General features: G+C 40.5%; 5 protein-coding genes across 17 annotated transcripts; 3 read left to right on the top strand and 2 right to left on the bottom strand.

Annotated features, from left to right (window-relative positions):
- The first annotated feature begins 1,036 nt into the window (after positions 1-1,036).
- LOC125774638 (Y+L amino acid transporter 2) lies at positions 1,037-20,172 on the top strand. Of its 10 annotated transcripts, none has more exons than XM_049444751.1 (6): positions 1,037-1,145; positions 2,417-2,707; positions 3,327-3,522; positions 18,317-18,687; positions 18,797-19,246; positions 19,313-20,172. In XM_049444751.1, the coding sequence occupies exons 2-6, from the start codon at positions 2,523-2,525 to the stop codon at positions 19,641-19,643; spliced, it is 1,533 nt and encodes a 510-aa protein (XP_049300708.1). In that variant the 5' UTR covers positions 1,037-1,145; positions 2,417-2,522; the 3' UTR covers positions 19,644-20,172. The 10 variants fall into 10 exon arrangements, with proteins under 10 accessions (XP_049300708.1, XP_049300714.1, XP_049300717.1 ...); XM_049444757.1 differs by having other exon boundaries at positions 1,063-1,171; XM_049444760.1 differs by lacking the exon at positions 1,037-1,145 and adding an exon at positions 1,274-1,297.
- On the bottom strand, positions 3,913-7,638 carry LOC125774635 (prolyl 4-hydroxylase subunit alpha-1-like). 3 transcript variants are annotated; one of them, XM_049444747.1, is made up of 3 exons: positions 6,163-7,638; positions 5,933-6,098; positions 3,913-5,863 (listed from the first exon to the last, which is right to left on the bottom strand). In XM_049444747.1, exons 1-3 carry the CDS (start codon positions 7,480-7,482, stop codon positions 5,793-5,795), a joined length of 1,557 nt encoding a protein of 518 aa, XP_049300704.1. In that variant the 5' UTR covers positions 7,483-7,638; the 3' UTR covers positions 3,913-5,792. The 3 variants fall into 3 exon arrangements, with proteins under 3 accessions (XP_049300704.1, XP_049300701.1, XP_049300702.1); XM_049444744.1 differs by having other exon boundaries at positions 3,913-6,098; XM_049444745.1 differs by having other exon boundaries at positions 3,913-6,098; positions 6,175-7,638.
- Positions 13,021-17,717, bottom strand: LOC125774648 (putative nuclease HARBI1). 2 transcript variants are annotated; one of them, XM_049444779.1, is made up of 4 exons: positions 16,620-17,717; positions 16,118-16,553; positions 15,885-16,029; positions 13,021-15,770 (listed from the first exon to the last, which is right to left on the bottom strand). In XM_049444779.1, the coding sequence occupies exons 1-4, from the start codon at positions 16,736-16,738 to the stop codon at positions 15,511-15,513; spliced, it is 960 nt and encodes a 319-aa protein (XP_049300736.1). In that variant the 5' UTR covers positions 16,739-17,717; the 3' UTR covers positions 13,021-15,510. The 2 variants fall into 2 exon arrangements, with proteins under 2 accessions (XP_049300736.1, XP_049300734.1); XM_049444777.1 differs by having other exon boundaries at positions 13,021-16,029.
- A 357-nt stretch (positions 20,173-20,529) lies between the features above and the next one.
- On the top strand, positions 20,530-22,755 carry LOC125774641 (signal recognition particle 54 kDa protein). The gene is made up of 3 exons (XM_049444762.1): positions 20,530-21,689; positions 21,758-22,019; positions 22,088-22,755. The coding sequence occupies exons 1-3, from the start codon at positions 20,905-20,907 to the stop codon at positions 22,553-22,555; spliced, it is 1,515 nt and encodes a 504-aa protein (XP_049300719.1). The 5' UTR covers positions 20,530-20,904; the 3' UTR covers positions 22,556-22,755.
- Positions 22,756-22,953: 198 nt separating this feature from the next.
- Positions 22,954-25,618, top strand: LOC125774633 (glucosidase 2 subunit beta). The gene is made up of 3 exons (XM_049444742.1): positions 22,954-23,072; positions 23,130-24,614; positions 24,687-25,618. Exons 2-3 carry the CDS (start codon positions 23,173-23,175, stop codon positions 24,934-24,936), a joined length of 1,692 nt encoding a protein of 563 aa, XP_049300699.1. The 5' UTR covers positions 22,954-23,072; positions 23,130-23,172; the 3' UTR covers positions 24,937-25,618.
- Positions 25,619-25,829: the final 211 nt, after the last annotated feature.

The raw sequence follows: 25,829 nt of genomic DNA, 5'->3' as shown, positions 1-25,829 counted from the left end.
ATCTTCCGGCACAAACAAACTCCCTGTGTCCGTAACATTTATCTGTTCCAGTTCCTTACTTGCTAGGCGAACGAACATTACATTCTAGAGTACAAACATACGCGAACATTGTTCATTTAAGGCGATATTTATTCACTTAATTTCATTCATCCAGACCAGCCTTATTGTTCAAACACGCTAGACACAAAACTTTACTGATACGTGTTTATGTAGAGGTACGTTTCTTATCGCAAACGTAAAGCGCTGTACCTCTTCCTAGACGCCTTTCTCACAGCTAGGAATCGAAATCCTGTTCTTGTTCTTCGGTGCCGCTAGCAGCCGCACCCGGTTCGCGGTTTTCTTCGGTATTACTGCTATCATTTATGCGCTGCAGGAACGAATTCAGAAGAAACTTGTTGATCGTATCATTTTGCGTGAATTCACGCACTGTAGGCATTTCGATTTGTTCGCTGTGTTCGATACGGTCACCAGGTATTAGCTGACGGTCTGGGTCTGGCGTATCATGACTCAGTGTACTTTCGATGGACATTTCACTGCTGTAGTCACCGTTTGCGCTCGTACACTCCCTGGCTTCTGAGCCACCATCTGCTGGCTCAACGGATGGCATTTTCGATAACCAATAAATCGTTGCTTAAAATTGTCTATGTTTTCGTGATAATTTTCTCGTTAGTATGATCGAAACCACAAAGTGTGTTTGTTTCGCTTTTGAAAACATAAATAAGTGCTCGAGCTGTCAAACACAGACCGTCGAGCACGAAACAATCTGCTCGATTTTTGTAGTGATGGACATACGACTGGATGACCGTTGACTCAATTGATCGAATTGAAAAAATGACGCATTTTGCGTTGTTTCGTTACTTTTTGCCATTTTTCTGAACTTTTTTCAATGTAAATACATCTAAACGCACTAGTTCAAAGCTTCAAAAATCAAAACAAAAAAATCATATATGATTTGTTTTACTCCATACATAATCTGTTGATTCGCACTGTACGGAACACTAGTACTCCGATGTTCCATTCGGAAGCAATTTGATCCGCTCTTTTGTTGACGTTTCAATTCAAACTTGTTTTGACGGCATGTTTACCTGATGATATTCGCTGGCTAGTTAGCAGCGTGTTGCGTTCGTCCTGAATCTCGAAAAACAGTAATTATCATTGTACAATCGTAAATGTGTGTGGTTTCTGAACACAGAAATGACCAACGCAGAAAGTTGCAATAGTGGATAACCCCTGAATCGTTTCTATTCCGTTGTTTACTGCTGTTAATTGTGCATTTCTTTTCACGCACGTTTCAAATGTGTGTAATCTAGATTTGTGTTTCTAAAAGATTAAAATATCAAACGATCAAGAACATGGCAAAGAGAAACAGCCCATGTTTATGTATTACACGTTGTACGCGTTCCGAAATGAAAGAATTCTTCGAGAGCGGAAGAGCGTTGATTTGTTTATAATACAACCAGCTTTTTATTATTGTGCGTACAAAGCGGTGGCGGTAGCGGTACTATACGCACACCGTACGAGCTTAGTGCGTGGAGTTGTGTTAGTTAGATGGAAGACGTGGGAGTGAGCGAGCATGTGCTGTAGGCCGGCGTCATTCCAACGTGCAAGTAGATACAAAATTTGCGTCATTCTCTGATTACCAGTACAGCGTGATTCGGCGCGCAACAGCATTACTGCGTGGTGGTGAAGCGAAAAAGGGCATCAAACATAGCAACCGCAGCAGGTACAAGCGAAAGCGAGACAGGTGTAAAGAAAGAGAGCTGTCGAGAGATGAACCGTGATTTGAGAGCACGAGAAACGCGAAGTGATGTTGTACCAATCAACGCGTGTTTTCCCTCGTGCAAGAATACTTAGGTCGGAAAATCGGATGGTGATACAACAACAAATCTATACGGAGTCGTTCCACGCTGTTACTTTTCCGGATGCTTTCTACCGTCACAAAACGGTCAGCGATAACAACTGACCAGTGATAAAGTGTCGCTCTCCAAAATACGTTCGTTGTGCGCCCTCCCTTCCTGGTATTCCGATTTATTGCTTTGCTAGCGGAACTTTGCTTGTACATACCTGTGTGGATAGTGCGTACCTGTGCCGATGCGAATGAAATCATTTCCGGCGCCAGGCCCCATATAGTGTGTAGGAAATTTATTTTATGTTATGTTACCGGCTACCGGTTTTCGTAGATCGTGATTGCTGCTGTCGTATTCGAGTGCACAGACCGACTGGCAGTATCGATTGCAAAGTTTCACGAAGACATATCTTAATTCTACAGCACATTCCACAAGTGGTGGTTGCGTGTTATGTGTGGTTGTTTGCCTTCTAAAAACTTTACCCCGGGGGGAGAAAACTTGTATGCTGTGAACGTGCTGTGAGAACAATTAAACTAATTTGTTCATCTTTTTTTTCTTTCATCGTGCAGTGAATAATTTGAAACGGCAAAGAACAATTTCCGGATTGAGTGATATATTGTCATGAATAAGTGAAAAATATCCATTTGAAAGCTCTACAGCATCGGAATAAAAACAATGACTGCTAAAAACACTGCCCCACAGGCTTCGGAAGCAGTGGCAGCCATCGGCAACAACGAGGGATGTGATAAAGTTGTGCTGAAACGCAAAATCACACTAATCAATGGAGTTGGCATTATCGTGGGAACAATTATCGGCTCTGGTATCTTCATATCGCCTACTGGAGTATTTGTGTTTACCAGGTAATAAATATTTTGCTTGTTTTTTTAGTTCAAATTTATTACGTCCACGTGTTTTCATAATTTAGCTAAATTATATTTTTTTTTACTAAGTTGTTTAAGCAATTTCATGCCGTTAAAAATGAATGTGCTTTTTGTGGCTGTGAGCCAATCTTTTTTAATACTGAAACGAATAGGGGTGTTTTAACAAACGAAAATAAGTTAAAATTATTTAACCGGCAGCTGTACGCGGGCGTAAGGAAAAGCACATCGCCAAGGCAAAGCTTTCTCGATCGGTAACCATCGCAACGGAACGATACGAATGAACCTTGTCTTCCCGGTCCCGGCCCGGTCTTCTTCATTCGCTGGGTATTTGGTGTTTGGAGCATCTTCCAAAACTATTATAAGCCCGTGTGATTACGTGCCCTCTTTATTTTACCTTCCATTTTATTCTTACTGGCTTGTGCTTGCCTTTGAAGATGCCACAGAACAAAACCGGTTCCACTTCACATAAATCTACGCCCCAAACGATAAAAACTGAATTCCATTTTCATTCCTTTCCTTTTGTAATACCAGCATCGTTCCTGTACACGGTCATTCCTTGTTTAAAGCTCGCATCTTTATTTCCTCGTTCCCTTTCCAGGTCAGTTGGTTCGTCCCTGGTCATCTGGACGCTGAGCGGAATCCTGTCGACATTAGGTGCCCTTTGCTATGCAGAACTCGGTACATGCATCACGCGCTCCGGTGGAGACTACGCGTATCTGCTGGTCGCTTTCGGGCCACTTGTTGGATTTCTACGTCTCTGGATGGCACTGCTTATTATACGCCCAACTACACAGGTACTCAAACCATTACAAGGGTTAGGTTGTGTTTATTTTATTCTTAAACCATTGTGGACCACATTGTAACCTTGCTTTATGGAGCACACGTTAGCCTTTATTAGGACAAGGAGCATTTACATGTTCCTGTGCAGAAAGCTGCCTTAAAATTTAGTTTTGCATTCTTTAAATTACTATGGCAACATTTAATGCGCCAAGTACCCTTAAAATGTTGAAGGTCCTAATGTCCTTCTTTTCCCATCGACGACTATTCGTGATAAGAGATAAAAAATTTCCAATCCATCATGAACCTATGGTGCAGAGCCTTTTCTTTCCTGATCCATATCTCAACGCGGTGGCAAAGATTAATTATTCATCGCCTACGGATGATATTCCCCCTAAGTTTTGTAGCCATCTTGAGATGACATCGCAACTGTTTTTGTTCCGGTTGGTTAATCCAGATCGTCCTGCAATGGAAATTATTCTAACCATTATCTAGTAACATGGTGGTGCACAGCAGAAGCTGTGATCAATGAATTACTTTTTCCCGTTTTTTTTGCAACCCGAATGCGATTACACACCAACCACCAACAAGTTTGGCAAAAATCCTTCGCTTTTCCCTCGCCCCATGACGAATGATGGGAGTCATGGCTCATGGAAAAGAACTCGTTGCTAACTGTATGTGTGTGTGTGTATGTTTGTTGTGAGCATCGAATGGCCATGAACTTCCAATCAAGTGCTACTGCCGCCTAAGCATATAGTAGTCTCCCTCAAGCAAAACTCTGTCGGCTTCTCTAGCATCAATCAATGCTCGAGCAAGTTGGACAAACAAAGTGAAAAGCCGCACTTCTTGATTGGAAAGTTCTCTCCTTCTAGCTTCGCAATTGAATTACAGATTGAATTGATTGCGACTGTTTCTTTATCGTTTATTTTATGCGTACGGTGAAGAATAGTTGCTAACTACAACCTTTTTTTATTCCCCCGGATGAAGTAGTATTGAATGTCTGAAAGTCTAACAACTGATACAAGTTTAAAGAGTGCAAAATAATGAATAGTATTATTTTGAAAGCAAGGACTAATTTGACTTTATATTCTTTATGGAGTGCCTGTGTTCATTAAGAACCATACAATTGTTAAGAACCATACAAGGACATGCATAAATACTTTCAAAGCATGAAACGGAGGAACATATTTTTAAGTAATAAACCATGTAGACAACAAAACGCTGAGAGAGGAATATTGTTATCTACGCTGGGAAGGATCTACACGAATGAGGATGGGTCATTAATTGATCAATTGAAATAATTATTTTGTTTCATATTGTGTCTGGCTTGTTTTCTTCGTCCGGGTTCTTTTTCCCAATGGTGATTGTTGTTAACAAAGCAAAACCACTTTTATGAAAGCTGAAAACAGCTCAAGGTCTCACGAAAATCTTGCTAGAGAACTCCATAAAGCTTGTCTAGCTCGTGTTACACAACGTGAGCTAAAATACAAGTCAGTTAGTCACGGATCAGCTAGAAAATATACCGCAAACCACCTTCACCAGTAGTGTACACCATGGTCTGCTTAACGGGAACAGGATTTGTTTCCCCGTTTTGGATAACACCATTGAACAGATAGACTATTGGTTGATTTGTGCTTGCACATTGCCTGTTGCTATTTATAATGAAAAATGTGTCTCCGTGACGCCAAGGTAAAAACCCTCATACATACTAACACAACAAGATAACGTCAACTGTAGTAAGTCCATGGATGGTAATTTTAAACCATGAAATACTATTTTAAAACATAACGCTCGGTAATACAGTGCTTATCAGTCTGTACGCCGAATATAAACGATTGTTACTGTTGGTTCAGGAACGCACCTGATGACAGGAAAGGAAGTGTAAACGTCGTCAGTTCTTACGGCATAGAAATTGTAACTTATTTTTTCCCCCTCTTGGTGATGACGCATTCATTGCCAGTGTTCTTGTCGGTACCGGCAAAGATATGTTCCACGTACTTAAACTCATTTTTGTTGTTGTCCTACCTACGACACCCGTCAATCGGTTGGAGTTGAAAAAATAGAACACAACAATAGGTCACACATGGGTATGGGAAGTGCCCTTTTTCTTCTTTCTTTGTATTTCCGTTCAGTTTATCGCACAATCTGATACAACAAGTCCGCTATCAGTTGATGATAACAGTTGGACATGCCACATAATTGGAAAGACGTAATGCAACGGTGCTTAATGATGAACGTTTCACATCCACACACACACCCGATGTTACGATCGTCGCGGTCGTTCGCTCTAGACTTTTTGGTCGATCTGGCAAGGTCGTCGGAACTCCTGTCCATACTCATGAATCCATTTGTTAGCAACTGTAAATATAAAATATTGTGAATGCGCAGCTTCGTTATGACAAGCAACGACGACGTATCGAGACTTACCCCATTTGGAACCAACGAAAACTGGACAGGCGCCGTGCAGGGTACGTGCATCGATCGATCCATTCGCGTGAAGGTTGTACCAAAAGATTGCGGATCCTTTACGTGGGAAAACTCCGACACCGAGCTCGGGGAACACAGTCGCACCACCGATGGCCACATCACTTAACTGAAATTAAGCCAAACGTTAACAAACGTCCCTTTGTCTTTAAAATTCGCAATATTCCACGCACATAATACATTACGGTAGCTATTCGATTTCCTTTTCCAACCGCTGGATAAGCCTCCTTGCCTTCCTCTGGCACCGCATAATCATGATGTGGTAGATAGTGGCCACCAACACCATAATTCCCAACCTGCAGCTGTTCGGCCGCCGACATGGCTAGATCGGTCATATCTTCTGTCCGCCGGGAGATGGTACGAACGACTGGATGCATCACATCATCGAGCCAACCATTGTTGCTGGTTCGCGTTTTGGACACTTTCTTTTGCACATCATCACCTACCATCGAACGATGCAACAATGGTTTAGCAATATCGAGCAGTGTGGCGATCTCCTTGGCGTAGAGCACCTCGTGGTACACCACGATAAATGGATCATGATTGAGCTCTTCCAGCTTTAACGGTGCGATACGCAGAAACGGTGTTCGATTGTGTTCGTAACGGCAACGTAATTTGGCTACCTCCTTGGTAGACCGTTGATAGTCACCTCGACATAAGCTGGGATAGTTTTTGTAATTTGCATCCGGTACTGGCGGTGGCAAACCGTGCTCCTTCTTGTATTCGATCCATTTTTCCAGCGGTTCCTTGCTGTTTAGTGCCCGCTGATTGTCCGGTTGTAGTTTTAACACCTTGTTGGTTAATTCTAGCGCCTCCTCGTACTCTCCTTGATTGGAAAGTGCGTAGGCAAGAGCGTTCATGACCTCCACCTTACTTACACCAGGACTCTCCGTTGTCCACAGACGTAACGATTCCCGTAGCCAGCTAACGGCGTACCGATAGTTGGTCGCACTCGTTAGCTTGTTTCCGATTTCGTAGCATTCGGCCGTTTTCAACTGGCGACCAACCTTCCGATCGAACAGTTTACCACTTGCCATAGCTTTGGTGTCGAGCTGATACATATCCTGCAATCGGGCTAATCCCTCAGCAATTCCCACCAAATCGTCAACAGTGGGCATTTCCGTGTTGTTTTGCAACTTTACGCCGACATCCATTTCCATAAACCTGCGAATACGTTCCCAATCGGTGACAAGCCGGTTAACCAGCAGGAAAGCACTCATCGGATTTGATGTGTATTCTACATCATGTTTTAATCCTTCCTTCAATTCCTTCCCAAACAAATCGCGCTGCCGATGAAGGAACTCGATCTTTTGCTCGTGCAGTTTAATGTAGCGATCGAGACTCTCCAACAGTGTTTGTTCGAGCTTTAGCAACTGCCGCATCTGCTCAACAGAGGAGAAATATTCTCCCTGCACATTTGTCCATGGATAGCCACAAAACAGCCACCAACTAATCGATAGAGCAAAGAGTTTCGCCACCACTGAAACTACCATTGCGGCGGTATTTATTCCGTACTCAACTTCGCGCTGATAGTCACCACACTGGAAGGTACAAACCACGTCCAATGCTTTCGCACACTGTTTAAAGTAAGGTTGGCAGACGGTACTAGGCCAACAAAGTCCGGAATACCATGGATGTTCAATTTTCAATTACTGTTTGTAGCGGTAAATTGCTCAAACTTTGCCAGCTCTGCACAACTGCTCCAACTCTGCTTATCTTATCGATGACCGAACTTTTTGGTTATACTTTTAAAAAGATGTCCTTTTATCGAAAGATCTTGTACCTATTGATTACATCCGTTATCACGGTACAAGTTTAAAAAACATGATCATGCAAGCTTATACCTACCGGAACAATCGTACTTCGAACGAGGCCAATGCAGTTTACGTGGCGCACAGTAAGTTGTGTTAGTATTTTTTTTAATTTTGTGATAAGTTAAATTAGCTGTCTTACATGGGTTCAATATTGGATGGCTTGATGATGTTATATGTACTACCACCTTAATGCACCGCATGTTTGGTGTGATAAGAGTACAAAGGACAGAATCAAAATACTTGTTTTAACAACTTTAAAATTATATAGGTACTATTATTGTTTGTTCATTTGTACTGGAACTATTCCCATAGCCGAATAAATACATGATGATGATGATGATGATGAGTTCAACCTCATAACCCCGAAACAGTATTGAGAGGAACGGTTGTATCTTTTAGATAATTAATTGATAATACAGTAACGAACTAAACGAAGTGGTGGCAACAATTTATCTTAAAAGATTGCCTTAAAAAAGCCCAGTAGCAAAGACCACCTATCAATGCATAGTAACTGCTTTCATTTAAAGTTATTCGTCCAAACGCCAAGGACTGGAGAACGACTTTATAAACTTACATAACAGAATACTGTTTCTTTACTCAGTTACTAATCAATTTTTTGCAGAAACTGAGGATACCTTGGGTACTCTTGGATCATTTGCACTACATGTATTGTAATTGTGTATGTTGGATCCTCGAACAATCCTCTCTGAAAGGTATTGCGGTAGAAGTCCGTGGAGAATTTTATGTACAAATATCATCGTTTGTTACACTACACGTTGTTTCACTGACATCAATTGCAGAACGTTCAGCAGCGTTTCTGAAGAGGTGTACCATCCACGTAGTAAGATAACTCGCATTGCTCTATTTTGCAGTTTCTGCATTCTTCTCAATTGCCCCTGATTAGACATAAATATTATGGACGCACAAAAATCGAAATGCGATACCATAAGTGGTTTATAAAGCTGTATTTTAGCAAAAACACTTAGATCTTTTTTCAATCGACAAATAACTCCACATTTCTTTGCCATCATGATAATCGTGTTGTCAATATGTGATTTAAAGTTCAGTTGTTCGTCTATTATGACCTCCAGATATTTTATTTCACTTGTTCTCTCTATAACGTTATAATTTATTTTAATTAATGCAGCAGGGGTTGCATTGGTATTTGAAATTACTAGTAGTTTAGTTTTTTTCGTGTTAAGTTTTAATTTGTTGTACTTCAACCATACGTTCAGTGCAGCAAGATCGTTATTTAAAAGGTTTGTTGCTTCTTCGATGGATTTGTGTGGGATGACTGTGTCATTAGCAAAAAGATTAATATCACAGATGTTTAATTCCTTCTTCATGTCCTTGATGTACATTAAAAATAAAATAGGACCAAGTACACTACCTTGTGGCACCCCTAGAGTGCTTTGTATTACTTCTGATATTGAGCTCCTACCGTGAGTTCTCTGAGTTCTATTTTCTAAGTAACCTTTGAACCAATAGAGTTCTTGTCCCCGTATACCGAAATTTACTAGTGTTCTTTATTATTACAACCCATTTCCATGCATTTCTAATTCCCTTGATGCAATATGAGATATACAAACACGCACATCTTTGGATGATTTATTATTAGCGATCAGAAGATCAGCATTATGAATCAGTGGCTCGCTGTAAGAAAGCATGATCATTTATGGCATCAGTGTTTATTATCGCTAAAGAAAGGGTGTGCGCTTTGGTTTATGGAGTAAATGTCGTAGAATGTAGTTAGTATATTCCATAAGAAAAGTTACATTGTCAATGTTAAGCCCATCGGAATTCTTACTATGCGGAGCGAAACATTTGAATATGCAATAGGTAAATATACAGGGTTTCTCAGGCCAACTCAACACCGTAACACCACTTTTCAACAACGTAAACTATGTATCCGAAAATGTATATACAATTCGAACCCGGTAACTCTTTTCATCATGGTAAAACTAGGTCTCGAATCCATAAAATCATTATTCAACACTGGGAAATGCGTATTCGGCAGATCTGTCATGCAACCTGTTTAGCCTACGTATTTCGATGCTCCGTTGTAATCGATCTTCAAGCATTTGAATTTAAACGTTAGTTTTATAATAGAAGCTTATTTTCAATTGTACAAACTAAATAAATATTAATGAATTGGTTTATTTTATTTGTTTATTTATCTTTCGACGTTTCAGTGCTCTTTTAGTTCGTATGAAGCAAAATAAAGAAAATAATTTGTTTCTTAGCCCACATTTACCTACATTTATTGCATATAATATTAAGAGGAATTCAGTATTTTTTATGTTTACTATTGTTATAGTGTATATTAATTTATTGTTTAGGATAAAATTTATAAAAATGATGATATACATTTGATTATAACAAATGAAATGTAACGGATGTTGACAGTATCGAAATAGGCATCATAAACATTCAGTCAACGACGTGTTCGTCAAGTACGCATTTCCCAGTGTTGAATAATGGTTTTACGGATTCGAGACCTAGTTTTACCATGTTGAAAAGAGTTACCGGATTCGAATTCGACATACATTTTCGGATACACATTTTACGTTGTTGAAAAGTGGTGTTAAGGTGTTGAGCTGGCCTGAGAAACCCTGTAAGGTGGAACGATTACATATGCATTCAGCAACGGGTTTTGCAATCGTTTTTTTTGCCACTGTTTACGCTTACACTACCGTTAACTCATACTAGATAATGATTCGACCTCATAACATTCCTCTACTGAATGGTAGACTGTATTATTTACCTTTTGGAAAATGTTTAAACAATCATGTCTATTGCATGCTTTTAATGGTTAAACCTGGTTTTGGTTTAATAGTTAAACTACTAAATCAGTATTTTGGAATCCGACGAGACGAATCCAGTTTTGGAGCTTTCGAAAGGAATGATAATGCGATCATTAAAGTGAAAAAAACTGTTCTATGTTTTTTTATGGGAACAGTTACAGGGAAACACACATGATAAGCTGCGGAGAGCCCACTTTTGGAAATCGCGCAAGCGAATATGAAAGTAGGGAAGGTTGATACGGAAACACCCAATATGTTAGCAAATCTCCCAAAATAGATACGAAATCGCGTGCAATTGATATAAAATGTCAGATTGGCGAGGCGGATTGAATGCTGGGTATATACTTGTCGGTTCAAGAGTTGAAAAATGTAAACAAACATTTTAAAAATATTTTTTAATTATATTACGTAGTTTGTGGTACGGTGGCGGTGGCCGGCGTACCTTTCCGAGATCGTTCTTTAAGCGTGCGCATGCTGACATTAAATCCAACTTCGCGCGCTACGCCATAAAATTGTGTGGCGTACATTTTCCGATCCTCGATGGTCGTCGGTGCGTTACGCCGCCCCGGTATTAGCTTCACCATCTTCAAGGGGTAGTTGAAGCCTTTTATTTCCCTCGCTATGGCGGTAGTGGAAACTCGCACACCGTGTTCCTGCAACAATTTTTCTGCAAGTGATTTTAGCGTCACCGTACAATCGTCGTTGATCCAGCATTGAATATCGCTTATGGCTTGCTGCGATAATATTTTCTGCCCGTTGCCACCACGTTTCTTGGCTTCGACCTGAAATGCTGTTTGGTATTTTTTGACAATACCGTAAACTGTCGTTAGTTTTATATTCAGCATTTGGCTAATGGCAGCATGAGTTGCTCCATTTTCATACGTTGTTACCACGCGCTCTATCTTCGTTGCTTGTAGTCTTTCGACGTCGAAGTGCATGCACTGCCCCGTTTGCACTTTGAGCTAGTTCAGAGCTTTGGCTAGAGCTCATGTTTGCTTATATAAATGAAAAATTGCCGATTTTAGTTAAGTTAGTTTGTCTCAGTACTTTGCTCGATTGTAACCTACTTTACTCTTACACGGTACGTTCTTGAAGCAAAAATTCATCGGCAAAGAAATTACTCCTTTCGTACTCAAGCGCCTGCAAGACATGAAAAGGCACGGAAATTTTAAACTTTTACACTATTTTAAATGAACTATTGAACTATTTTAAACGTATACATACCTTCAGGGGGATGATTGTATACACCAAAAACTAACGTACGTTATGCTATTTTGTAAATATCCACAAAGCACACAAAATTTGCCAAAGATTAATCCGTAAAACTGTAGACGCTTCGCTTGTAGACCAATATGAAATATTTTCTTTATCCCAACGAATTTTAGCCTTCTCAACAGAACAGTTTTGAACACGGGTGTATATAGGCACTGGTTTAAATCTCCAATTTGAATTTTAGCATGTTTTCGAAATACAGTTTACAGTTATAGTTCGCAATTTCAGTTTGAGCGAGATAATATTATAATTATATTATTAAACAATAATTTTGATACGATTTTCGAATGCACCAACTACTTAATTTAATTAAAAATTATTTTAAAAATATTTGTTTACATTTTTTAACTCTCGAACCGACAAGTATATACCCAGCATTCAAACCGCCTCGCCAATCTGACATTTTATATCAATTGCACGCGATTTCCTATCTATGGGGCAGATCACGGTTTAAGTTAGAAAGCTTAAGCTGTAAGCCGGCATCTGTCAGATAATCGAGCAGATATCGAGCAGTAAAAAGGTACCGGGTTGAATCATTAAGAACAACATAAGGTATTTTTTACTGAACCAAAATATGAGGAAAATAAATTTGAGTTTGACCTTTTCATGACATTGTTTTTAAAGTGGTGTCTTTATTAATTTTCAAATTATTAATTTAATTAGGTTTTGAAATAATTTTAATCAAATAAATTCAAATAAATTTAATACAATTCTTCAATGAATATGAATTCATAGAAAAATATTGTAAAAAATGCATTCTAAACATCTTTTATACAATATTTCTTAACCATTAATTTTTACGGCATGTCTTGTAATGAAATTAGAAGCGGAACACTCTTTGAAGAATAATAAAAATTCTTCGTTATTTATAACTCTGTGAATTGAACCGTCGAAACAAGGAAAGCAGATTGATCCTATTCAGTGCCACCATGTTCTTCATTCAATTAGTTTTTTATTTCACATTACAGAGAAAATATCGAATTGAGTTATAAAAAAAACCTAACCAATCTGTCTAATCGACTTTGGTCGCAAAGAAAGGGTAACCATGGTAACACGAATGCGTGGGTGAGCAGATAATGCATCTTAAGGGCGTCCAAACGCCAAATGTAATTCAAAATGGCGGCAAAACAGATCTTGAATTGAACCAAGAAATCAAGAACTCAAACCGACGCTGTAAACTAACCGACCAGATGAAAAAATAAATCAGAGCGTCATATTTTACTCATTCGCTCAAAAACTGTGATCCTTGCAACGTCAATTCTGTGATCTAGTGACAAAATGTAAGTTAAAGTATTTTGTTTTTTTTTTTAAATTTATTCTTTAACACGTTGGTTGTCTTGGCAATAATTTTTGATAGAAAGTATCAGAATGTATGTGAATTTGGTATACGAATCGTGTATCAAAATGTAAATCATATGAAGATCACTTTCATTCAAGACAATGCTTGGCAGTCAACGTGTTTAAGGTAGAGTGTATATTTTCGAAAATTGATATATTTTTTTTTTAGGAACCGTAAACCAATTACAACAAGAAACCAGTTCGGTAAACTGGTCGACCTGATGGAAGAGCGACCAGATATTGCTAAGGGTTTTGCTAAAGGTAGCCAGAAAACCTTCTGGCAACAGCTTGCTTTAGAATTAAACACGTTTGGGCCGCCTTTTAAAAGTGCAGAGGAATGGACAACGGTAAGCAAAATAAATTGTTCTATGTACTACTTTGAAACTATTTTAATGCTTGTAATACAAACCCGTAGGTATGGAAAAACTTGAAATACAGCACCAAGAAAAAATGGGCCAAGATTCAAAGAAACCTCACGGCAACGGGAGCAGGCCCCTCGACTGCAGTGCCGTTAACCGCATTGGAGGAGAGAATTGCTCTCCTCCTTTGCTTTAAAGACGATGACGAGGGCCATGCAGGCAACATATACGGCATAGATCACAATAGCAACCAGTTTCTACAAGACCCAAATACACACAGTTTTTCATCCGCAACCATCTCTGACACCAGTACCAGCAATAACAATTCCTCATTGGATCCACATCAACAGTCCAGCATTTTGATAACCGATAGCGACGAAGAAAACCAGCCACAACAAAAACGCAGAAAAACAATAGACATCAGAGAATTAGCCGAACAACAGACGGAACTATTGAAATCGATGGTGACAAAAATGGACACATTAGCAGAAAACCAAATCCTCATCCTACAAGAACTTCGTGAAATGAATCAAAACCTGAAACGCCAAAATCCTTGCTAAAACGCTAAAACCTTGTGATATAGTATAGTGCCTGTTATTTTTATTTAATTTCTTGTTTTTAATTTTCTTCATTAATTCATATTATTCATATTATTCTTAAATATTAAATTCATATTATTCTATTTCACCTACTTTAGTAATACCAACATATTTTTTCCTTAATTTTATCTGAGTCATTCACTTTAAGCAATACTAGATGTAAATAGGGCTATTAGCTAAACATGTATTAGACGCTATGTTCGTCTTAAAACAGCCTTTTTATAAGTCCAGTTCGTTTACTATGGTATGCATTCAATGCAATAGTTAAGCTTCAAAAATCTAGTTTATATAAACCAAAATAAAATCCTTTCCATCTTTTGTGATAACCTAAATGATTTTTTTATTGATGTTGAAATTAAGTGTCATATAAAACTTTCTTTAAAATCAAGGAGTATAAATGGACACGAAATACAAGCAGAGTTTTCATGAAATGTTTTTCAATGAGGTGGTTGCTACGATACAAAAGCAAGTTCGTGTAAGTTCAATCACATGAGCATGAACAGCACGGGGCAGATTTGAAAATCGAGAGCAGTAGCAAATCATTCTTCTTGGAGGTGCTGCGTGAAATGCTAGTGGAGGCTCCTTTACTAGTGTGTTCTTACACTCTGTCATTGTGTTGCATGTTTTAAGTAACCAGATGTTGTGGACACGTCTTGTGTCACGCGACATCGTCATCTGGGCTTCTCACGACGTGCGACATCCTTAGATGACAAGAGATGTCATCCCAGCGATCCCACGTGCTAGGCTCGTGGGCCCAACCATGTTTCCCTCATTTTGGATTCTAGCAAGGACGTTGGCACGGGACGGCCTTTCGATCACCGGCCATTCGGGTTTGTAGCGTTCGATCATGCAGAGCTCGCGTCGCGTTAATATTGTCGTATTGAAATAAATAGTAATAGATATTATCTATATATTTGGGTTCCGTGATTAACCACAAAACAATATCACAGCGTGTGAGAACACAAAACCAGATTTTCGAGGCCTCGAAAGGATGAGACGCCTTGCGGTTGTCTACTTCGCCCACCGTTAGATCCGCCACTGGCCAAGTGTAATGTTGTAACAATACAACTCGAACTAAATACGTTTTATTACGTTAAACGATGCGATTCTGGCTGCACCATGTTTAGTCTATTTTACCAGTAGATACACGCAAGCACAGTGTGCTACCGATCTACGGATAAGGCAAAAGTTTACGAACTCATCACTCAACTAGTGACACAACCTTGCGACAATCAAAGCTCTTCGTTCACACATCTCTGGTTTCTCCACATTTACTTGTCTATTGTTGTGTATCTCAATTTAGTTAGTAAAACACAAATAAACGACCATGATTTGTTATGAATTTATTCCATGTTCGATGCACATGTTATGAAGCGCACAACATACATTTATTATTTTAACACATTTGGAAGGTGCATATTGTAGCTCTCGTGTTCCGGCAAGACATCGAAATCTGCTTTTTAAAACTCCAAACGTTCGCTCAATTATAATACGTCCTGCAGTGTGTCGTTCGTTGTACTGAGCATCTGCAGAGCTCGGATTTGCATCTCTGACAGGTATGAGTAACCAGTCTTCTCTTGGATATGCTGAATCACCTATTAAACAACAGAATTTATTATTAATTAATGTTAAAAACATAACATCTTCTTGGCGTAACGACAACGTGGGATAAATCTGGATGGGATTTAATTGAATTAAAAATATAGTACCTAGCAACTTAAAGGCTGTGTTGCCGTTGCGATGCTTGGCCGCAAAAAAACTACGCGCAGGGCTCCGGTTCCATACATGCGCATCGTGTTTGGCTCCACCATATTTTGCATTTACAAATCTTATTCTTTGCTGGTGATCACATATCTGAAATATGGGTTATAATTACATTTGTTAATAAATATTCCACTGTGTAATATTAAACAAACATTCAAATCAAGTTCAATGCACATACCATCAAAGCATTTATACTGAAAACTCCTTTGCGATTGTAGTAGAAATGCTCATTCGTATTTGGGCGCTTTATTCTGATGTGTGTCCCATCTGCACACATAACTACGCCACTGATTCCAGATTTCTCGTTAAAATACTGGTTTGCTGCTTCTGCGTCTGCTTCGGACATATCCAACATGATGTATTTTGAACATAGCTTCCGTTCCATACTGTTCAAAACCTTGGTCAACATAGTAGAAAACGTCGACTGTGCCATTGGTATGTGGAAATCTTTTCCAACACCTTGTTGGAAGTGACCTGTTGCGAAAAACCGTAGAGCTGCAGCTAATTTTTGTTCGGCTGTTATACCAATCGATGTACCAGGAGTAAGGTCACCTTCAATTTCACGAAGAATTTCGGCGAAAATATCATGTGAAACTCGGAAATTTTGTATAAAACTGAAATATAGTATGTATCAGAATTGTCATGTTTCAAAACCGAAGAGATAAGCAATAATTTATTACCTGTTGCGTGGGAGTTCAATCACGCTTCTGTTTAACCGAAGACACCTACGATAGCGTTGTTGATTCATCTTCTCTTCCCTTTGATCTTCCTCTTCAGCGAGTAAAATCAATGGAATCATATTGAAAATTAAATCACAATCACGGTGTAACTATAGTTGTAAAAAACAAAAACACGCTTTTTCACTAAATTGGGCTAAAATGATCGAACAGCTAATCGCGAGCACACAGGTAGAATAATTTCAGTGGTTTGACAGGAGATGGATGACGAAAACAGGATGGCGATTATCCGAGAGACATTTTACCCCGTGTCGGATTTTCCGTGTTGTTTCAGTTTTACCCTGTTGTTTTGTTAAGTTTTAAAAAAAATATGTAAATCTGTTCACTGAGGTTTTTTATTTTATTTTATTGTATAAGTCCATTATGACGGCATTTGCCGTATTGTCAGTACCATATATACTGATTTACAAATCATTACAAGGCATTTCCTACTTGCCTCACTGAGTTTTTATAGAAGGTGAAAACAAATTAACGAAATGTAAATCCCGGATTCGTCATCTATTCAACGAAGGGCAAAGCGTATTGTAATAGAGCAATCGTTTGGAATTTTCAAAACCGAGCAACCTATCTTCTTCTTCTTCTTCGCATCGAATATTAAATAGATGTATTTTAAAAAACATGGTCGTTTATTTGCGGTAATTTACTCAGCTGATAGAGGTTCATAATTCTTGTTAAACCTAGCATGCTAATAGAACGTAATGTAACGAATTCCATGGAAACGACGTGAGCTTCAAAGTAGGCTGTGCAATTGGTATGCGATTCGAAATTAGTTAAATCTGGATCTGAATGGTAAACGCAACGGTATTAATCAAAGTAAAGTACTGCATGATGCACAAAAGGTTAGGTTGGATGCTGCTGTTGTATGATAAAGAATGAGAACATCTCTGAATTATACGTAGCAGTAGCCACAAAACAGTAGCATATAGTAGCGCAAAGGTTCGTAGTTTGAAAGCACAGTTTATATCATTTGTCGTTTAATACCGTTTTAATACATTTAATACCGTTGCGTTTACCATTCAGATCCATATTTCAAATCCCATTCGGACCAAACCCCGTGGCAAGGAATGACTATCCGGCTACGTGGTAAAAAGTAAGTCAATACGGCCAGGCCGTTCTAACGAAAAAATATTATGATTTAATTTAATTAATTTTAACAACACATTACATGTTGAAACGTGTTAAATTTATGTGCATTTATGGATATTTGTTGATTTGTTTACATTTTCAGCATATGGGTAACATGGCCTTACCCTGTTTTTCACTGCTTGCAAATTGGTTTGTTTACATATTTGTCGAGCAGCTGATCGAGCTAATCGAGCAGTTTTCATTAGGAAAACTTTCTAATCCATATTTCCTAGGCTGAACTTGGCTGTCGATTTGTATGGGGAACTGACAGCGGATAAGCCTCGAAACGTCAAAACGCATACAAAAAAAAAGCTTAAGCCGTGATCTGCCCCTATATTGGGCGATTTGCTAACATATTGGGTGTTTCCGTATCAACCTTCCCTACTTTCATATTCGCTTGCGCGATTTCCAAAAGTGGGCTCTCCGCAGCTTATCATGTGTGTTTCCCTGTAAAACCATACTACCATAATAAATCATTACATACATACGTTTGTTTGTTAATTTTTTTGTTTCAGGCAATCGTCGCATTAACTTTTGCACAATACGCGGTCAGACCGTTTTTCGAAGATTGTGAAGCACCGGAAAATGCGGTACGACTCCTAGCGGCTGTATGTCTTTGCTTCCTAACGGCCATCAACTGCATTTCAACTAAATGGGCAATGAAAATACAGGATGTATTTACCATCGCCAAACTAACTGCCCTGGTGTCCATCATTCTGGCCGGCATGTACTTTATGGCAACGGAGTCACTCGATAACTTTCAGAATCCCTGGGAGGGAGATTATGCACTATCCAGCCTTGCTTACGCTTTCTACTCCGGGCTGTTCGCCTTTGGTGGATGGAACTATCTGAACTTTGTTACGGAGGAGCTAGAAAATCCGTACAAGTAAGTAAAGAAAGGCTTTAATTGTGTGTTGTACGGCAAATTAATTTTTGTTTGTGTGTTTGTTTTTTCGTTCTCTCTTTTCTCTCTCTCTCTCTCTCGCCCTTATCAGAAACCTTCCGCGTGCTATATGGATCGCAATGCCCATGGTCACCGGTATTTACGTTTTCGTCAACATGGCATACTTTGCGGTGGTATCGAGACAAGAAATGCTGGCCTCGATTGCCGTGGCCGTTTCGTTCGGCAATCGTATGTTTGGTTCTGTCGCCTGGTTGATACCGATCTTCGTCGCTCTCAGTACCTTTGGTGGAGTTAACGGTATTTTGTTCACTTCGGCTCGCCTGTTCTCGACCGGCGCCCAGGAAGGACATTTGCCTGCTTGGTTTTCGCTTGTTCATGTTGACCGACAAACACCAATACCGGCTCTAATATTCACCTGCATCACTTCCATCATAATGCTGCTATCGGCCGACGTATTTGTACTCATCAACTATTTCAGTCAAATCCTTTGGCTTTCCGTTGCTGCCAGTATAGCCGGCTTGTTGTGGCTGAGAATTTCAAAGTAAGACATGGAGTGCATCATATTTTATACGAACATATCAATGAATTAGTTTCTTTTTCCTTTTAGACCCAACATGCCAAGACCGATTAAGGTAAATTTGGCCCTGCCAATAATATTCCTCATTTGCTGTTTGGGATTGGTGTTGTTACCATCGTTTACCGAACCATTCAATCTGCTTGTTGGACTTGCAATAACCTTATCCGGTGTTCCTGTGTACTACGTCTGCATCGTATGGCGTAGCAACAAACAAACGAAAAACGTGATCATGCATTGGATTGAGCGTGGCTGCCAAATACTGTTTAATGCAGCCTTTGTCGACTGTCATCACGATCGAAAACGGGAACGAGAATTTTCCGAAATGCAAACGAGCATCGAAGACAAAAGCGTTAGTCACTAAGCTACTACTAGGTAATTTAGCGCTGAGTACCATTACACTTACACATGACCTTCCGCTGCAAAAAGAATTTAATCGCCAAACGAATATCGAAAAACAGAACGATTCTAAGACTGCTTCCAGCGGTAGTGCCAACAGAATGAAGAATGAAGAAATCATGTTTCTTCGAAATTTTACTTAAGAAAAGTGGTACATGGTAGAATCCACATTTGGGATGTTCATTTTTCTACTAAAATCTTTTAATGAGAATCTCTAAGATTGATTTCAGTGCTTTAAAATGAAACGAAGATAGAACAGCAAGACCATACTAATGGAAATCTTCAGGTTTTTTCTTTAAATAGTAGGGCGCAACAGATGTACAGAGTGTACATTATCTTAAAATATAAAACAACAAAACTCGTAAACAAAACAATACACGGTGTATCTGCGACGAAGTAGTTTCTGCTGAAGGTTTACTCTACGATCTTTGCTTATATCGATGTACTTAAAGGAGTTAAGATAAATAATAAATAAATATGCATCGTTGTTTGAATTTGTTGTGTTGTGTTCGTAAACGTATATAAGTTTTTTTTTGCTCGGTTAGAACGGCCTGGCCGTATCCAGACTTATTTTACCACGTACTAGGATAGTCAGTCCTTGCTACGGGGAGACAGTTCGGATGGGATTTGAACCCAAGTCCTGCCATGTGGGCCGGCGCCGTTTATCACATATATCACCGTGCCGTCCCTAAATAAGTTCATTTATGCACCGTAAATGTTGGATAGTAGAACATCACTTAGTACATTACTTTCACAACGCATTATCAATGAACCACAGTTGTCAGTCAGAAAATCAATATGGTCGTTTGACAGTCCCTCCTGGCATGACATAGCCTCCTACACAACGTTGACAGTGGTTTGACATTTAGCTGAATGTTGTCCTGCTGGCACAACGCAGCTCTTCCAAACAAATATTTTTCTACTACCAATTTGCGTATCATCGCAATCCCAAAATTAGTGCATTTTACGATCTTTTACAACGTTTTGTAGTGTCTAGCTGCACTACGCTGAGATCCCGGAACCCCAAACTAACATGAACTAGTTGCAACACACTGAATTTTGCAGTGTTTTGTGTAGCCATAGTAAACGTGATAGCCTCGCGCGAGTTGGCCCCTCAAGTGTTTGGTAGACAATCTTCCACAACCCTTACGATCAGAATCGTTTCAGAAGCGACTGAAAACGTGTGGTTTCTTTTGGCAGCGCTTGTACAGTAATAAGTCGTCAAAATGGTTTTAGCCGATTTAGGTCGTAAGATTACGAATGCGCTGCATTCCCTAAGCAAGGCGACGATTATAAACGAGGAGGTGTTAGACTCGATGCTGAAAGAGATCTGCACGGCACTGCTCGAGGCGGATGTCAACATTCGTCTAGTGAAGAAGCTGCGGGAAAATGTACGATCTGTGATCGACTTTGACGAAATGGCCGGAGGTTTGAACAAGCGGCGCATGATTCAGTCGGCCGTGTTCAAGGAGCTTGTCAAGCTGGTTGATCCCGGAGTGAAACCATACCAACCGATCAAGGGACGTCCGAACGTGATCATGTTCGTAGGCTTGCAGGGATCCGGCAAAACGACAACGTGTACAAAGCTGGCGTACCATTATCAAAAGAAGAACTGGAAATCGTGTTTGGTTTGTGCGGATACGTTTCGTGCTGGTGCGTACGATCAAATTAAGCAAAATGCCACTAAGGCGCGCATTCCGTTCTACGGTAGCTACACGGAGGTAGATCCGGTCACAATCGCACAGGACGGAGTAGAAATGTTTAAAAAGGAAGGTTTCGAGTTTATCATTGTGGATACGAGCGGTCGGCACAAGCAGGAGGAATCGCTTTTCGAGGAAATGTTGGCGGTAGCCAATGCGGTCAACCCGGATAACATTATTTTCGTCATGGACGCCACCATCGGGCAGGCTTGTGAGGCCCAGGCTAAAGCGTTCAAAGAAAAGGTGGACATTGGTTCGGTCATTATTACGAAGCTAGACGGACACGCAAAGGGAGGTGGTGCACTATCGGCGTAAGTGTTTTTTTTTTTTATTTCTGCATCGCGGGGCAAGTTACTGAATTGATTCTTATCTTTTGCAGAGTGGCAGCGACAAACTCTCCCATCATCTTTATCGGTACTGGCGAGCACATAGACGATCTGGAACCGTTTAAGACTAAGCCCTTCATTAGCAAACTGCTCGGGATGGGCGACATTGAAGGTTTGATTGATAAAGTTAACGAACTAAAGCTAGACGACAACGAAGAGCTCATCGATAAGATCAAACATGGTCAATTTACCATTCGAGACATGTACGAACAGTTCCAGAACATAATGAAAATGGGCCCATTCTCGCAAATCATGGTACGTCGAGTGTTATCATCATCATCATTGATCAGATTGAAATAGCTTTCATTTTTAACCATTTGTAGGGGATGATACCTGGGTTCTCGCAAGATTTTATGACAAAGGGCGGCGAGCAGGAATCGATGGCAAGAATCAAGCGTCTCATGACCATGATGGACTCGATGTCGGACGGTGAGCTCGATAACAAGGATGGCGCGAAACTGTTCAGCAAACAACCGACACGTGTAACGCGGGTAGCTCAAGGATCGGGCGTTATGGAGCGCGAAGTACGCGATCTGATATCGCAGTACACCAAATTTGCAGCAGTCATCAAGAAGATGGGCGGTATTAAGGGATTGTTCAAGAGTGGTGATATGACGAAAAACGTGAACCCTACACAAATGGCCAAACTAAATCAGCAGATGGCAAAGATGATCGATCCTCGTATGTTCCAACAGATGGGTGGTATGAATGGTTTGCAAAACATGATGCGACAGTTACAGCAGGGTGCGGGCGGTCTGGGCAATCTAATGAGCGGGTTCGGTGGTAAGTAGATAGTAGACCATCCGGGTAGAGCATTCATCGGATGTCTGCTGTTCGGACCTTCTGCGTTCTTGAAGTTTTGCTTTGAATGACGATTTGAACGTGTAAGGTGTACATTTTACTACTTTGTGCATACACATCGGAGCACTCTGCCAAGTTCGGTAATGAATAAATGGTATGATTTTGTTATCCTATGTTGAAAACATAATAACAGCTATGTATAATGACTCTTAATATGATAATTATGTTGTGTCGTATTAAATGAACGGTTGGGCTAAGTATTATCGGATAAATAAACTGATGTTCAGCACAATAACGCAAAACAGTTTTATTTACGTGATTCAATAATCGTTTTCCAAATTCAACGCTTCGTTTAAATCGAGTGTTGGTCTCAGAGCTACTGTAATCGATGAAAAGTCATTGCTGTCAAAGTGACAGAAAAGGGACGATACGACTATTTCCAACTTGTTCAGGGTGAAATATTTTTTTTTGTACAACGAGCCGGATTTTCCTTTCCGCTTGGAACAAGTAAGCAAGTAACGATCATTCAAGTCTAAACGATACTATACTGCTTTTCATTTGTAGGTGGTGAACTGGCACACTAAAGTAAGAAACGCGTAAGATTAAAATGTTCCTCAAACAGTGTAGCGGTACCTGGTTGCTGCTGTTGGCGACGATTTGTAACTTCTGCATACTGGTACTCACTGAACTACCTCGTCCTCGAGGTGTTTCAATCCCGCAAGCCAGCCTGTATGAGGACCGTGCTGGCAGTGGTCAGTTTGTTTGTCTCGATGGGAAGAAGGTGATCCATCGGGAACGCATTAATGACGATTACTGCGATTGTGACGACGGTAGCGACGAACCGGGCACGGCCGCCTGCCCAGGCGGTTCTTTTCACTGCACTAATGCCGGCTACAAACCACTGAGCATCCCAAGCTCGAGGGTAAACGATGGGATCTGTGATTGCTGCGATGCATCCGATGAGTATGCTTCACACGCCAACTGCATTAACACGTGCAGCGAGCTTGGCAAAGAGGATCGAATGCGTGAGAAGCAGCGTAGCGAGATGCTGAAGATGGGCAACCAGCTTCGGCTTGAAATGAGCCAACGGGGGCGAGCACTAAAGGATGAACAGCGTGTCCGGCTAGCCGATCTCGACAAAAGCCGTGCCGAGGCGGAAGCACTAAAGCAAGAAAAGGCAACGCTAAAAAGTGAAGCGGAAGAGTTGGAAAATGCAGCCCTCAAGGTATATCGTGATCGCGAAGAGGAAGCTAAAAAACTGAAAGAAGAAGCCGATGCAGTGAACAACCGGGATGAAGCCGAAGAAACGTTCCGAAAGTACGACTCTAATCAGAATCAAATGCTCGAGCTTGTCGAACTCCAAACGCGAATCGTATTCGATCGCAATCGGGACGGTGCGGTTACGGAAGATGAAGCACGCTTCTTCCTAGACGAACGGGAACAGGTAGATTTCGAAACGTTTGTAACGCTGTGCTGGCCGCGCATCAAACCATTTCTAATGATGGATTCCGGACTGTTTAAACCACCGAGCGAAGAACAAGGCGAGGAGGAGGTGCTGGAAGAAACTGAAGAAGCGGAACTACAGAACGCAGATTTATACCATCTCGAGGGTAGCGAACCCAACGATCCAACGGCGAAAGATAATTCGTACGGGGATGACGAATATCCACCCCACAATGGTGATGAGGAGGATGAAGAGACGGTTGATGAGAACGAAGAAGATGAAGGGGAAGATGTCGGCGAGGGTGACGTTGAAGCGACACGGGGTGCCGAAAAGCCAGCGGTCGAGTATGACCCAGCCACACAGGATCTGATCAACAAGGCAAACGAAGCACGCAATCAGTACACAGAGGCTGATCGCCACGTGCGTGAAATGGAGCAGGAAATTCGCAGCATTAAAGAACTACTAGACAAAGATTACGGTAAGGAGGAAGAGTTTGCCGCCCTCAATGGAGAGTGTTTCAACTTTGAGGATCGCGAATACGTGTACAAACTATGTCTATTCGACAAGGCGAGCCAACAACCACGTAACGGTGGGGCTGAGACGAGGTAAGTTTACTATGCCTGTTCAAGTGGTTGAAATCCAATCAGTTATATCGAGTCGTTTACCCTGCTGTCTAGATTGGGAACCTGGGATCGATGGAACGGGCCGGGAGATTACAGCGCCATGTTATACTCGAATGGAGCACCTTGCTGGAACGGTCCGCAACGGTCTGCCTTGGTGCACCTAGAGTGTGGACTTGACACGAGAGTTCTATCAGTCGCAGAGCCAAACAGGTGTGAATACGAGTATCGTATGCAAACGCCGGCCGCTTGCTTTTATCAGGATGATCAATCGAACGGTCCCAAAGAAGCACACGACGAGCTGTAGTGTTAATGCGTTTCGAAGTTGTCAGAAGCATCTTCTGTTCGGGCGCGGAAGGACAACAAACGCGATGGATCGTCAATTTCTATGTGCTGCATGTTGCCGAAACATTACCAACGATCCTCCTTATCGAATCAACATTCCCTCGCTCGTGTACGACTGTTGCGAGAGAAAATAATCAATATTTGCGTTTAAAACGAAGTTTGATGCAAAAATGACTGACAACACGTGTATATCGCGTGTCGGTAACATAATTTTTTTTTCACATAGCGGTACACTCAATGATCATTTGATTTTGTTCCATCCTGGAACATCGTCCCGTAGAAAGAGGTCCACATTTGCGAGAATCGTAGTTTATGCAAGATGGTAAAACTGTAGCCATTCCAATGCTCAGGTCAATCGATGAGGGATGGATGGGAGATAGATAGATAAACAGAGGGAGAGAGAGAGAGAGAAAGTGAGACATGAACCATATTAAGTTGATGAGAACCGAAACAAATCAAAGGGCAATGGTAATTTTGTGATTGTCGTTTGGTTGTCCCCCTATGTGCGAGTAAATTTCATTATTGGTATACAACATCATCAAAAATATGTTCGACGAATAAACATTGTGAACAAGATCGATCAAGAAAGGTGTTGGAAAAGAAAATACGTTTTATAAAATGAATAAAAGAATAATAAAACAAAACTATGTACGTTAAAAAAGAAAACGAAGAAAATTTATATAAAAGACACGGTGTCATATCTATAAAATAATCTAAAAATTCTATTCTATTTGTACATCTTCCTTCGACTGAAACCAGGAACTGGAGAGAAGGGTATGGATACAACAGACAAGCTCAAAAATATAAAAAATCTCAGTAAGTAAACCACAATGGAAGGAAAGAACAACAATTATC

The sequence above is a fragment of the Anopheles funestus genome, chromosome 2RL, assembly GCF_943734845.2.
Source record: "Anopheles funestus chromosome 2RL, idAnoFuneDA-416_04, whole genome shotgun sequence".
Taxonomy (NCBI): domain Eukaryota; kingdom Metazoa; phylum Arthropoda; class Insecta; order Diptera; family Culicidae; genus Anopheles; species Anopheles funestus.
This window is presented reverse-complemented; position numbering and strand designations above follow the sequence as displayed.